This window comes from Clinocottus analis, unplaced genomic scaffold (assembly GCF_023055335.1).
Source record: "Clinocottus analis isolate CAN_PGR_092001 unplaced genomic scaffold, fCliAna1.0.p SCAF_28, whole genome shotgun sequence".
In the NCBI taxonomy this organism is placed as follows: Eukaryota; Metazoa; Chordata; class Actinopteri; order Perciformes; family Cottidae; genus Clinocottus; species Clinocottus analis.
The window spans coordinates 790,596-804,567 of NW_027176020.1; the positions used below are offsets into that span (position 1 = coordinate 790,596).

The 13,972-nt window shown below is 43.4% G+C and overlaps 2 protein-coding genes across 5 annotated transcripts; one reads left to right on the forward strand and one right to left on the reverse strand.

Moving 5' to 3' along the window:
- Positions 1 to 26: 26 nt before the first annotated feature.
- On the reverse strand, positions 27 to 7,805 carry LOC137795393 (AP-1 complex subunit sigma-2-like). 4 transcript variants are annotated; one of them, XM_068592821.1, is made up of 7 exons: positions 7,677 to 7,805; positions 6,751 to 6,929; positions 5,407 to 5,515; positions 5,161 to 5,301; positions 4,198 to 4,228; positions 1,387 to 1,448; positions 27 to 670 (listed from the first exon to the last, which is right to left on the reverse strand). In XM_068592821.1, exons 2-6 carry the CDS (start codon positions 6,927 to 6,929, stop codon positions 1,396 to 1,398), a joined length of 513 nt encoding a protein of 170 aa, XP_068448922.1. In that variant the 5' UTR covers positions 7,677 to 7,805; the 3' UTR covers positions 27 to 670; positions 1,387 to 1,395. The 4 variants fall into 4 exon arrangements, with proteins under 4 accessions (XP_068448922.1, XP_068448923.1, XP_068448925.1 ...); XM_068592822.1 differs by having other exon boundaries at positions 5,161 to 5,298; positions 7,677 to 7,804; XM_068592824.1 differs by lacking the exons at positions 1,387 to 1,448; positions 4,198 to 4,228 and having other exon boundaries at positions 5,161 to 5,298.
- An 89-nt stretch (positions 7,806 to 7,894) lies between these two features.
- Positions 7,895 to 13,245, forward strand: LOC137795369 (retinoschisin-like). The gene is made up of 6 exons (XM_068592782.1): positions 7,895 to 7,946; positions 8,171 to 8,196; positions 8,296 to 8,491; positions 9,539 to 9,680; positions 9,755 to 9,950; positions 11,783 to 13,245. Exons 1-6 carry the CDS (start codon positions 7,895 to 7,897, stop codon positions 11,933 to 11,935), a joined length of 765 nt encoding a protein of 254 aa, XP_068448883.1. The 3' UTR covers positions 11,936 to 13,245.
- Positions 13,246 to 13,972: the final 727 nt, after the last annotated feature.

Sequence of the window (13,972 nt, forward strand, 5' to 3'; positions counted from 1 at the left end):
ATATATATATATTAAAATTTTTCCCGTAGGTCACAGCTGAACAGACAATACAAAGCATTTTAGGAGATTTGTCAGTGTAATTAATTAGTAAAAGATAAAGAACTTTTAAATGTTTAAATGTTAGCATTAAAACCAAAATAGCTCTTAGTTAACCAGTGCATAGAGTTAGCATTAGCATTAGCATTCATCCCACTTATACCACCTCCCTTCAGAGGCTTTACGATTCATATAAATGGGAAATAATCTGGGTCTATAAATAATTAATTTACAATAATAATAATAATAATACAAACACTGTTTAATACGAAAAAAAACTTGTGATAGTAGAAACTGTGATGAAAAAATGAAGATCTGTACGTCATGATTATGAGATAGTAAGTCTAAAACATGTAGAAAGACGTGCCATAAACACCTGGTTACGTCATCACTAAACAAACTGAAGACTAACGCTTTAAGTTTTCATAATTAAAGTTGATCTCTGGAGGAAACACGGACAGCTTCAGTGTTGTTGTGTTGTTATTTACTGCTGTGACGACGGTCACGTGTTAATCTGATGCTACATATTGCGACACCCCACAGGGAACCAATCACAGGGCGGCGCTCGGGGGGAAAGGTGGCGAGCGGCTCGTCAGCGTCAGTACACGGGGACGTGAAAGTACTCATGACGAGGCTGCAGGAGACAAACACACACAGAGGAGCAGTGAGACACAACACACACACACACACACACACACACACACACACAGCAAGCAGGAGGCTGCAGGGTCACGCTCATAACTGTACGATACACATGGATGTAGCTTAGCTTAGCATAGATGACTAGCTACCACTCTCATAACTGTACAATAAATGTATATGGTTAGCTTAGTAAACATGGAGCTAGAGCAAGAAGTTGCTTAGATTAGCATAAAGACTGGAAACAGCTAGCTTTTAGCTAGCTAGTATTTTAATTTTCCTTCTTACTTAAAGTCAAACAAATAAACAAACAAACAAACAAATTGACAGTAGCGTTTATGAATTTAGCATTTTTTCAGAAGTTCTTTGTGAAAATCCACAAGTCTGTTTTACTTAAAGGGCCAGTGTGAAGGATTTAGTGCCACCTGGTGGTGAGGTTGCAGATGTGCAAATCTGACACACTGGCCCTTTAAATAAGGAGGAGGTGTGAGGGGGGGGGTGTAATATTATGAACATGTGGAAGAAGACAGTGAGACGTTACATGAACACAAACAGACAAACATACTTTTGTTTCAGTACAAACGGGCTGAGGGGGGTTAACTAGACTAACTAACCAGCTAACTAGACCAGGTCCTGACTAGACTAGACCAGTCCTGGTCCAGATCCTGACCAGCAGGGACTAGAGGTCCTGAATCCACACACAGTATTCACCTCAGCATCCTAATTCTGGAAAAGACCAGAGGACTCAGAGACCATGTTTGGAACCATCACACCTGTGTTTTTATATTATAAGGACACAAATACATGTTAAAACCAGTAGAACCTGCACACACACACACACACACACACACACACACACACGCACGCACGCACACACACGCACACACATTAAAACCAAGGACCTGCATACACATTAAAATGGTGCCCCGCCACAATAAAAGACGCCCCTCTGCTCACATGACGCCTCACATGTAAAAGTTGAGCTGAGCAGAAAATTCTTCTGAGCCAAGAAAAAAAATAAAAAGCTAAATCTGCGAGCTGGCAGCGGCGTGACGAGCAGCTGAGAAATGTTCCACTGAGGCTGATTAAAATCACCCGTCGTGTTTCACACGTGGTTATTAATTACCTCACACGCTCTGAATGTGCTATTTTATATGCAACGTCTTAAAAACAGAACCGTGTCAACACACGAGGAGATTCTGCATCTCCACACGGAGCTATAAAATGTACAATAATTAGCCTGATTACATGATTACCCCGCGGAGACGCAGTCTGATTTGAGTTGATTTGTTTTTCTCAACAAGTCCCGAGAAAAAAGGATGAAACTGAACGAGCAGCGAACAATGATTTATCTTATCGGTTTATGCTGTGAAGCTCCATTTCTGAACAAAAACAACTAAAACATGTTTTTAGATTCACTAAAGTCTCACACACACTAACAGCAGCGCCTGTGTTCTTAAATTAGAGGTTTTGTGAATAGAGTCTGGTGGATAAAAGCTTCACTTCCTGTCAGAAAGGTTTTAGTCTCTTCATGGAAGAACAGAATAACTCTTATTATTTAATATGTTACTATCAGAAGATGGTCGTTGTGTAAAATGGTCATTTTGGGTAAATACATATAGAAAAACCTGCAGAATTAATATTATTAGTATATGTGACATATAGGTGAAAATTCAAATGTTTTATTTGTTTAAAAAGAGGAACCTGTAAAAAAAAAAAGCCTGGTGGTCAGGAGAGAGAATGCAGCTTAAACACATGAAGCATAGACTTCTATACAACCAGAGGAGTCGCCCCCTGGTGGTCAGGAGAGAGAATGCAGCTTTAACACATGAAGCATAGACTTCTATACAACCAGAGGAGTCGCCCCCTGGTGGTCAGGAGAGAGAATGCAGCTTTAACACATGAAGCATAGACTTCTATACAACCAGAGGAGTCGCCCCCTGGTGGTCAGGAGAGAGAATGCAGCTTTAACACGTGAAGCATAGACTTCTATACAACCAGAGGAGTCGCCCCCTGGTGGTCAGGAGAGAGGATGCAGGTTGGTTCTGCAGCAGGTTCTTTCTGTCTTTGTGTGTTTCTTCAGCCCAGATAACAACATTGAGGAACAACGTTTGGTTTTGTGGGTAAAGACGTCACCAGTCCGGTTAATGGTTTGTTACCAGTGACCTGGTTTCACTCCCAGAACTCATTAACAGCCACATTTTGGCTCAATGACTAAATGTTGCGCAAGCTGCCGACACGGATCAGCTCTCACCAAGACGACCACAAATAAATAAATAAATAATAGTCACAGTGTGTTGTTTTTATGTTAACTGTGTATAAATATTAAAATCTCTTCATCAACACGTTCAAGACGTCGCGTTGATTCTCTGAGCACAAAGTAAAGCTTCTGGTTTCATGGACACATGAATCCTCATGATGCAGTGACGCTGCACGTCTTTTGTTCCTGTAATAATGGACTGCTAATCGGGCCACACACACGTGTGTGTGTGTGTGTGTGTGTGTGTGTGTGTGTGTGTGTGTGTGTGTGTGTGTGTGTGTGTGTGTGTGGTCTCAGGAATGCAGACAACAGGGCTTTGTTTCCAGGCGGTTCTCCGCTGTTCAACCACTGAGAGGATTTGGATTAAACTGAAAGCTCTGAGGGACTCGCTGGTTTCAAGACATAAAAGTCTCTCAGCTACTGAACGTTAAAGTTGAACTTCTACTCTAAACGTTTGTCTCATCGATACGCTGCCGAACGCGTTCTCACTCACGACTCGTCACATACGGTCACTCGTCACTCGGTGGAGATAAAAAACTGAAGTTCCTCAAACGGCCACTAGAGGCTCCAAAAAGGAGTGAAGCTCCGTAGACGTCCATCTTGAAACGACTTTACAGCAGAAACGCTTTGGGTCTCGACAGCTAATGTCCACCTTCATGACTGTCTGAAGAGTTATTGATTAGTGTGTAAATGATTAGTGTGTAAATGATTAGTGTGTAAATCATTAGTGTGTAAATCATTAGTGTGTAAAGAGTTATTGATCAGTGTGTAAAGAGGCAGAAACAACACACAGCAGCAGCTTCTATATCTGCCGTGCGTTACCAACACTTGAGATATGACTGCTGCCGACAGAGTTTCTGTTACATCAGGGAATCTAATGAACGTCTACAGTTCAAGAGCTAGCAGCTACAGGTTAAAGAGCTAGCTACTACAGGGTAAAGAGCTTCTGCTACAGGTTAAAGAGCTAGCAGCTACAGGTTAAAGAGCTTCCGCTACAGGTTAAAGAGCTAGCGCTACAGGCTAAAAAGCTAGCTGCTACAGGGTAAAGAGCTACCGCTATAGGTTAAAGAGCTAGCCGCTACAGGTTAAAGAGCTAGCCGCTACAGGCTAAAGAGCTAGCTGCTACAGGCTAAAGAGCTACCGCTATAGGTTAAAGAGCTAGCCGCTACAGGTTAAAGAGCTAGCTGCTACAGGCTAAAGAGCTAGCTGCTACAGGCTAAAGAGCTACCGCTACAGCAGAGGGTTATCCTCACAAACCGTACCTGCAAACAGGCGCATCTGAAAGTCTACGTTCTGCAAATCACAACAACGGTGAAAGAGTTCAAAAAGAGAAGAAGAAGAAAAATACTGTCAGCAGAAATAAAGATCAAGCAAACTAAACGAGAGGGAAGTAGAAGAAATAAAGATCACAGGAAGGAAACTTCATTCACTTTCTCTGATATTTTTTGCTGCTCTGCTTTTACATTTTCATGTCACAAATAAATAAATAGATTTTGTTTGGATTCTAATCACAATAAACGGATCGAAAATGATGCCGAATAAACTAAATTATGATGCTGATTTGTAAAAAGTATAAATCCATGTGGCATCCGGTCTGTCGGCCGGACGGCGAGCGAACCGGTTTTAAAATGCTCGTTTTCCTGATGGAGTTTGGATCAATCAGAGCTTTTTCTACGCTAATGTCGTAGCTGTTCCATCAACACTGAAAATAACAGTTATACACATTTATACACACACTATATAACGTTTAAAATATCGCAGCCGGTCGTGGAGCGTTAAGCAGCAGACACACAGGGAGGGTTTTCATTCATAAAGTTGTGCATATTTGCAAAAGAAAAAAGGAAAAGAAAGTGCAACGGATTAAAAGTATTAAGCTACTTGCTGTAGCTAATGAAATCTGTCTTTACTTGAGGAAGCTGTGCTCGTGTAACGTCTCACACGGGTACAGAGGAGCGAGTTCAGACTATTAATATATAATAAATATGAGAGGCAGAAAGATGAGAGACCATCAGTCTGGCTCACATGGCTTTAGATAGATGGATAGATAGATAGATAGATAGATAGATAGATAGATAGATAGATAGATAGATAGATAGATAGATAGATAGATAGATAGATAGATAGATAGATAGATAGATAGATAGATAGATGGATGTATAGATGGATGGATGGATGGATGGATAGAAGGATGGATGGATGGATGAATAGATGGATGAGTCCAGTACCTCCTGCAGCAGGTCCGCCTGCTCGATGGCCTTCAGCACCGTCTTCTTGGACGTCTCCTGAGCTTCTCCTCCCAGCAGGAACTCGTCCAGGATGAAGTAAGCCTTCTCAAAGTTGAAAATAATGTCCAGCTCGCACACCTGCTGTTCACAAACGAAACAAGACAAGTCTCAACGCTTCGTATGAAGTCCGGGTTCGGCCGGCGGGAACAAGGCGGCGGCGTGGCCGGCCGGCCGGAGGAGACGCACGCTGCCAAAGTATTTGTCCAGCAGCTCCACGTAGCGGTGGATGATCTCCAGCGTGATGAGCTCGTTGTCCTGCTCCTCGATGGCGCAGCAGAAGTACAGGCTGGCGTACCTGCAACCGAGACAAGACCTCATGACCTCACAGCTGCAGAGGACAAGGAGAGGGAGGCATCGAGCCAGCGGCATCGAGCCAGCGGCATCGAGCCACCGGGCAGTCGGCCTTGAACGCGCTACCGTACGGCACATGAATTCAGTTCGGGTTGAATTTGATGTTTTTTGTGTGTTTATTACTGGAGCACTTTGGCATATGACTAAACACACTGCTGAGATTTGAAGCTAAGCTAACGCAGCTAGTCCGCTACCCAGCATGCTCAGCTGTCTGATGAACGCTTATTGAGAGACGGTTCGGTAAGTTGACGCACGTCAGGAGAAAACATAAGTTACTTAAAAGTTCATGTTTTGTTGTGAACGTTCAACAACATGGAGGCGGAGCCACAAACACAATGCAGATAAAATGGCCGACGTCCGAACAATGGATCCCGGACCCCACGGTCACATCACAGAGACCTGGATCCATCAGTGGGCATCAGACAGCCAGGTGCATGCTGGGTAGTGGAGGAGCCAGAAGGCTGCACGCTAAGCCGCGAGGTTCCTTATCCCCATAATCCTGAAGGCCTCTTCAGCCTTGTGATGATTGGCTGACAGAGCAGCCGGTCAGCTGACCTCACCGGCTGCTTCAGGTGCAGCAGGAAATACTAGAACTGAGACTGAGAACCTCCACAGGACGGGAACTCTGCCACACTTATGTTTCTGTCTGTGAGAAGGTTCTGCTCTTCAGAAGCATCCAGACGAGACGAGAACCCATCACCTCAGTCAAAGGATATGAATCATTTACAAGTTGTTGTTTTTAATTGTCAAACAACGGAATCTAAATGAAACGCAAGTTGCTGCAAATGTTATCAATGATGAGAAAAGAAGGAGGTTCTCCTCCTTTCCTCTCCTTTCCTCCTCTCCTCTCCTCTCTCCTTATCTCTCCCTCCTCTCTATTTAAATGAGGGATGAAGAATAAAATATTTGTGATTAAATATCACGCTCTAAGTTTTGCTTCCCACATGATGTGTTCAAGGACAGTTGGGAAAAAAGAAATAAAACCCCGACGACAGTCTCAGTTTCTGTTTCATTAAATAAAACATGTTTCAGGTCCAGAGCGTGAAACACAGAGAATAAAGAAAAGCTTCTAAACAACCCGAGAGAGAGAGAGAGAGAAAGAGAGAGAGAGAGAGAGAGAGAATGAACGATGCTCTTTCTAGTCTGCAACCCCGGTCCGGTCCGGTCTCGTGCACGCACCTCTTGTAGACCACCTTCAGGTCCCTCCACTCCAGGAAGCTGCACATCTTGGGTTTGCGCGCGAGCACCGTGTGCACGAGCTCGCGGGTGATCTTCTTCTTCTCCTTGTCGCACAGCGGCCGGTACCACTTCTGCAGCCGGAGCTTCCCCTGCCGACTGAACAGCAGCAGGAACTGCATCTGCAGCGAGGAAGAGGAGGAAGAGGAAGAAGAAGAGGAAGAGGAGCGCGAGCTTTCTCTGAAGTTTTCAAGTCGCTCTCAACATTCACAAGAGCGAGAATTAACCTCCAAGTTCACCAACAACAGAAGACTTGTGCTGCCGAGTCCTCACCAACCTGCCAATCACCCTGTAGCCCCGCCCCTAAAGCGTCCCCTTATTATGGTCTGTTTGACTCTAACGGACCATAAAGTACTAAATGACATCATGCTGTATAGAAGAAGACTAGAAACTAGAGATTGAGACATAAACTCATGTTTACAATGTTTACTGAGATAATACATCAAGAGAGAAGTAGAGTCACTTATATAGACTTCTATACAACCAGAGGAGTCGCCCCCTGGTGGTCAGGAGAGAGAATGCAGCTTTAACACATGAAGCATAGACTTCTATACAACCAGAGGAGTCGCCCCCTGGTGGTCAGGAGAGAGAATGCAGCTTTAACACATGAAGCATAGACTTCTATACAACCAGAGGAGTCGCCCCCTGGTGGTCAGGAGAGAGAATGCAGCGTTAACACATGAAGCATAGACTTCTATACAACCAGAGGAGTCGCCCCCTGGTGGTCAGGAGAGAGAATGCAGCTCTAACACATGAAGCATAGACTTCTATACAACCAGAGCAGTAACATGGCAACAACAAACACAACAGTTCTGCTCTTTATGTTGATCATACACTAAAGTAAACATAATCTATAGATCTGTCTGTACCTTTAAAATGTTGCTGGGATTATCAGTGATTTCCTGGTGGTTGCGTTGCCGGTGCCGCTCAGAGTGAGCGTCCGTCACCACACAGCAGCCGGTGGGCGGCGTCTCGAGGCCAATCAGGCGCGTCAGGTCCGACCGTCACCGGCCTCTGGATTACTGTAATCCCTCCGCCGTCTCGTTGGGCGTCTCACACACTCATCACATTCCAGAGGAAGAGGAAGATGGAGGTCTCTGCTCGCTGTGCGCTGCTCTTCCTCCTGCTGCTCTCTCAGGGTGAGTCGGCGGTCTTCGTCACCGTGTTATGAAAGTGGCCAAAGAGACGATGGTCGTTTGTTTCTTCTGGTCGTTTGTGTGCAGGAAGGACGCAGGTTAAGTAGACGGAACCGTCGCAGACGATTCACCAACCAGTTTGTGTTCATGAGAGTTTTAGTTTGTTTAGTTTACTTTCACTTTTCTTCACTTTCATCCTCTCCTGCGTTTCACGCCTCCACCGGCAGCCCTGACGCCCGCTCGCTGCCAGGAGGTACGAGCACCACAATGACCCAGCAGCAGGAGCTGTGACATGAAGTCTGGGTTAACGTGTGTGTGTGTGTGTGTGTGTGTGTGTGTGTGCGTCCTCCAGGAGGAGGAGGCCGTCCAGGAGGAGGAGCTGCAGGAGGAGGAGCAGCAGGAGATCGAGACCTGGACGTCGGAGGTCAAAACCTGCACCTGCGACTGCGACTCTGCCGCCGCGCCGACCGCCGGCCCGCCGGTCCCGTCCTCCTCGCTGCTGCCGACGCCGGCGCCCCCTCAGGGTCACCAGGCGCAGTGCATGCCAGGTGAGGCTCCTCCTGACAGGTCACATGACCTGGGTTCACCTGTAGTGAGCTGCACCAGGAGGAAGAGGTAAAGCAGACCCACAAGGAACCACAAGGAACTTTATCTTAGTGTTGTTTCTGTCGCCCCCTGTGGACGAACATGGTAGTGTCTCTGAGCAGGACTACCCTGAGACTACAGAGGACCAGGACTAGACTGAGACTCTGGAGGACCAGGACTACACTGAGACTCTAGAGGACCAGGACTAGACTGAGACTCTAGAGGACCAGGACTAGACTCAGACCCTAGAGAACCAGGACTACACTGAGACTAGAGAGGACCAGGACTACACTGAGACTCTAGAGGACCAGGACTAGACTGAGACTCTAGAGGACCAGGACTAGACTCAGACCCTAGAGAACCAGGACTACACTGAGACTAGAGAGGACCAGGACTAGACTGAGACTCTAGAGGACCAGGACTAGACTGAGACTGGTTCTCAGCACCTTGAGGTGTAAGAGTCTTAGGACCGGAACAGCGAATGCCGTGAGATAATCTCACCACCTGTACCAGCGTGACGATCAGATTAACAGCCCAGAATAGGTGCTGCCCTTCACTTCATAGCACGATATGTCGTGCAAAGCAGCACAGATCAGATGACGCCGCAAACATCTTCCTCCTCTTCCTCCTCCTCATCGTGTAATCTCCCCGGTATCAGACCTCAGGATTAATCACATCGCTCAGAACACTTTCTGGGAATAAAATCACGACTGCGTTCAAACGCGTCACTGCTCTTCAGACTGAAAGACTTTGACTTCACACAGACGTCATGCTGGGATTCATCTGACGAAGGGAAAGTTTGCCTTTAAAGGAACGTTTCACAAACAAAATGGCCGTCTGCACATGAACTGCTCTCCACGTGTTCGAGGTAAAGAAGCTGATGTCCAGATGGTCGTCTGTTCCTTTAAGTCCTCAAACAACTGCTCCATCACTGCAGTGTCAACATGAAAGGTCTGGACGCTCCTCTTCTTCTCTTCCTCTCTTCAGCGTCGTTCTCGTGTCCTTCACAGAATGTCCGTACCACAGAGCTCTGGGCTTTGAATCTGGATTCGTGGATTCAGACCAGATCAGCTGTCCCAGCCAGGAGCAGTACGTGGGCTGGTACTCGTCCTGGATGCCCTCCAAGGCTCGGCTCAACAACCAGGGCTTTGGGTGCGTCCTGCCGACCCGGTTCTTCATACTGGTTACCCCGTGAGCAGTGACACAACGTGTGTGTTTGTTGTCAGGTGCGCTTGGCTCTCCAAGTTCAACGACCTGCATCAGTGGATCCAGATCGACCTGAAGGACGAGTCCGTGGTGTCCGGCATCCTCACGCAGGGCCGCTGTGACGCCGACGAGTGGATCACCAAGTACAGCATCCAGTACCGCACGGTGGACACGCTGAACTGGATCTACTACAAGGACCAGACGGGGAACAACCGGGTGAGAACTCTGGAGAAGATTTAACAGTGTCAGAATAAAAACCAACACTTTACTACAAACAACGTGAATGCACAAAAAACTATACAAAACGTGTATTTAAAACATGAAACACGTATTCAACAACATGAAACACGTATTTAACAAGATGAAACATGTATTTAACAACATGAAACATGTATTTAACAACATGAAACATGTATTTAACAATATGAAACATGTATTTAACAACATGAAACATGTATTTAACAACATGAAACATGTATTTAACAACATGAAACATGTATTTAACAACATGAAACATGTATTTAACAACATGAAACATGTATTTAACAACATGAAACATGTATTTAACAATATGAAACATGTATTTAACATTATGAAACATGTATTTAACAACATGAAACATGTATTTAACAACATGAAATATATATTTATCAACATGAAACATGGATTTAACAACATGAAACATGTATTTAACATTATGAAACATGTATTTAACAAGATGAAACATGTATTTAAAACATGAAACATGTATTTAACAAGATGAAACATGTATTTAACAACATGAAACATGTATTTAACAACATGAAACATGTATTCAACAACATGAAACACGTATTTAACAACATGAAACATGTATTTAACAACATGAAACATGTATTTAACAACATGAAACATGTATTCAACAACATGAAACATGTATTTAACAACATGAAACACGTATTCAACAACATGAAACACGTATTTAACAACATGAAACATGTATTTAAAACATGAAACATGTATTTAACAACATGAAACATGTATTCAACAACATGAAACACGTATTTAAAACATGAAACACGTATTTAACAACATGAAACACGTATTTAACAACATGAAACACGTATTTAACAACATGAAACACGTATTTAACAACATGAAACATGTATTTAACAACATGAAACACGTATTTAACAACATGAAACATGTATTCAACAACATGAAACATGTATTTATCAACATGAAACATGTATTTAACAACATGAAACACGTATTTAACAACATGAAACATGTATTTAACATTATGAAACATGTATTTAACAACATGAAACATGTATTCAACAACATGAAACACGTATTTAAAACATGAAACACGTATTTAACAACATGAAACACGTATTTAACAACATGAAACACGTATTTAACAACATGAAACATGTATTTAACAAGATGAAACACGTATTTAACAACATGAAACACGTATTCAACAACATGAAACACGTATTTAACAACATGAAACATGTATTTAACAACATGAAACACGTATTTAAAACATGAAACATGTATTTAACAACATGAAACATGTATTTAACAACATGAAACACGTATTCAACAACATGAAACACGTATTCAACAACATGAAACACGTATTTAACAACATGAAACATGTATTTAACAACATGAAACACGTATTTAACAACATGAAACACGTATTTAACAACATGAAACACGTATTTAACAACATGAAACACGTATTTAACAACATGAAACACGTATTTAACAACATGAAACACGTATTTAACAACATGAAACATGTATTTAACAACATGAAACACGTATTTAACAACATGAAACACGTATTCAACAACATGAAACACGTATTTAACAACATGAAACACGTATTTAACAACATGAAACATGTATTTAACAACATGAAACACGTATTTAACAACATGAAACACGTATTTAACAACATGAAACACGTATTTAACAACATGAAACACGTATTCAACAACATGAAACACGTATTTAACAACATGAAACAGTGGTGGTCTTGAACGTCCCCTCAGGTCTTCTACGGGAACTCGGACCGGTCCTCCACGGTGCAGAACCTGCTGCGTCCGCCCATCATCGCGCGCTACATCCGGCTGCTGCCGCTCGGCTGGCACACCCGCATCGCCATGCGGCTGGAGCTGCTCATGTGCATGAACAAGTGTCCCTGAAGGCACCGCGGCGCCTTCACTGACCTGCAGCCGGCCACGACAGCAGCGATGCGTCCTGTTACTCTGTTATAGGACTCGTAGTGGAAAGTACCACAGTACTTCTCATGAGTACTGCACTTAAATACACATGTAGCGTACTTTAGCTGTTTGTTTCCACTTCACTGTACTTCTCTTCCTCTCAGAAGGACATGTTGTACTTTTCACTGTACTACATGAAAGAGATAAATATTGTGTTTTTAACTCCACATCTCAGAGGTACATACTTTACTTTGTAATCTACCATATTTCAGAGGTATTTATTATACTTTCTACTTTACCTCTCAGAGATACACGTTGTACTTTTAACTCCACCTCAGAAGTAAATGTTGTATTTTGTATGTACTACATCTTAGAGGTAGATAATGTACTTGTTAAAGTACTACATCTCAGAGGTAAATATTGTACTTTTTATTTTCTCTGACAGCTTTAGTGTCTTTCAGATGTAAAACCTGAAAGACACTCAAGTTACACAAATATGACCAGAAAGAGACAACGAATACAAAGAGACACAAAAACACACACAACAGCTGCCAAGAGACCAAAGAGACTCACAACGACGATGAAGAGGAGCAAAACCACCTCACAGCTGCAAAGAGACACACAAACAACCACAAAGAGACAAACAATGGCTACACAAACATTTAAATAATGACAAAGTTACACAAAACAGTTGCAAAGAGACAAAGAGACACACACTGACTGTCTTAAGGGCAAAAGAGACACAAACCAACAACACGCAGGTCAACAACATCCCGACCGCGTCGCTCCTGTGAGCTCATCGTCTCCATAATCCAAACATCCAAACGTATGTTTCATGTAATCTGAAGCGTCGTGTGGATTAGACCAGCCAGCAGGAATATTAATACACAACATCGTACATTTTACTGGTTAATCAATACTTGTACTTGTTTGGTTTTGCAGGTATTGTGTTTTTTACTGCAGTCAAAGGTCTGAATACTTCTTGACCTTCATCTCAATGACATCATCTTTCCTTTAAGAGGCTCAACACTTTTAATCTGTCTTCAGGTCTTTTTGAACTATTTGTGTTTAAATACATTCAGAGACAAAACATTATGGAAATAAATATTCTGCAGGTGAGGATTTAAATTAAATGCTTTATTTGAGTTTTACTGTTACATATGTAAACATGAATATTCTACTTGTTAAGCATCGTTTGTGGCTTTATGCTCTCATGTAAATGCTCCCAGAAAGAACAGAAAAAGCAGATTAACACCGACGATGACGATGCTACTAATTGTGTCTGTAATAAAAAGCACAAACGTAAAACTTTGATTCATTCAAACAGTTGATGAACGTCCTCGTTATAAATATTACCACACAAGTAGTCACGCATCAGTATTAATATAATACACCGTGCTCCTCCAGCAGAACCATCATCCACAGAGAAGCGATCGCGTCGCGTCCTCACGGCGCACGACACACAACAGACACACAACACAGACACACAACGCGGACACAACGGGCCGCCGCCGAGGAGGAAGAGTCGAGGGTCACGTGTCGCTGAGCGCCAACAAGCTGCAACAACAAGATGCAACAACAAGATGCAACAACAAGATGCAACACCTCATTCAGTCCAGTGTCTGGCACGGTTCTGTGGTTCTGTGGTCCTGTAGTTCTGTGGTCCTGTGGTTCTGTGGTCCTGTAGTTCTGTGGTCCTGTGGTTCTGTAGTTCTGTAGTTCTGTGGTTCTGTGGTCCTGTGGTCCTGTGGTTCTGTAGTTCTGTGGTCCTGTGGTTCTGTGGTCCTGTGGTTCTGTGGTCCTGTGGTCCTGTGGTCCTGTGTGAAGCGTTCTCGTGAAGGTTTGAATCCCAACAGGTCAGGTCGTGTCGTCAGACGACAGGAAACTGCAGTGATTCTCAACCAGGAGGAAGAAGTTTGAGCTGAACATGAGTTACTGCAGAAGACTGGAGGTCTGTGACTTCACCCCCAGATACACATAGCAATGACTAGCTAATGGCTAGTTCATGACTAGCTAATG

Excerpts from the sequence above, each read along its gene's own strand:
- LOC137795393 (XM_068592821.1), bottom strand. The coding sequence starts at position 6,929 with ATGCAGTTCCTGCTGCTGTTCAGTCGGCAGGGGAAGCTCCGGCTGCAG. Across the intron at positions 5,302-5,406 it reads TGGACAAATACTTTGGCAGC|CAGGTGTGCGAGCTGGACAT; the intron begins GTGCGTCTCCTC and ends GTTTGTGAACAG. Across the intron at positions 4,229-5,160 it reads AGGCGGACCTGCTGCAGGAG|AACGTAGACTTTCAGATGCG; the intron begins GTACTGGACTCA and ends TGTGATTTGCAG.
- LOC137795369 (XM_068592782.1), top strand. The coding sequence starts at position 7,895 with ATGGAGGTCTCTGCTCGCTGTGCGCTGCTCTTCCTCCTGCTGCTCTCT. Across the intron at positions 7,947-8,170 it reads CCTCCTGCTGCTCTCTCAGG|CCCTGACGCCCGCTCGCTGC; the intron begins GTGAGTCGGCGG and ends CTCCACCGGCAG. Across the intron at positions 9,681-9,754 it reads CTCAACAACCAGGGCTTTGG|GTGCGCTTGGCTCTCCAAGT; the intron begins GTGCGTCCTGCC and ends GTTTGTTGTCAG.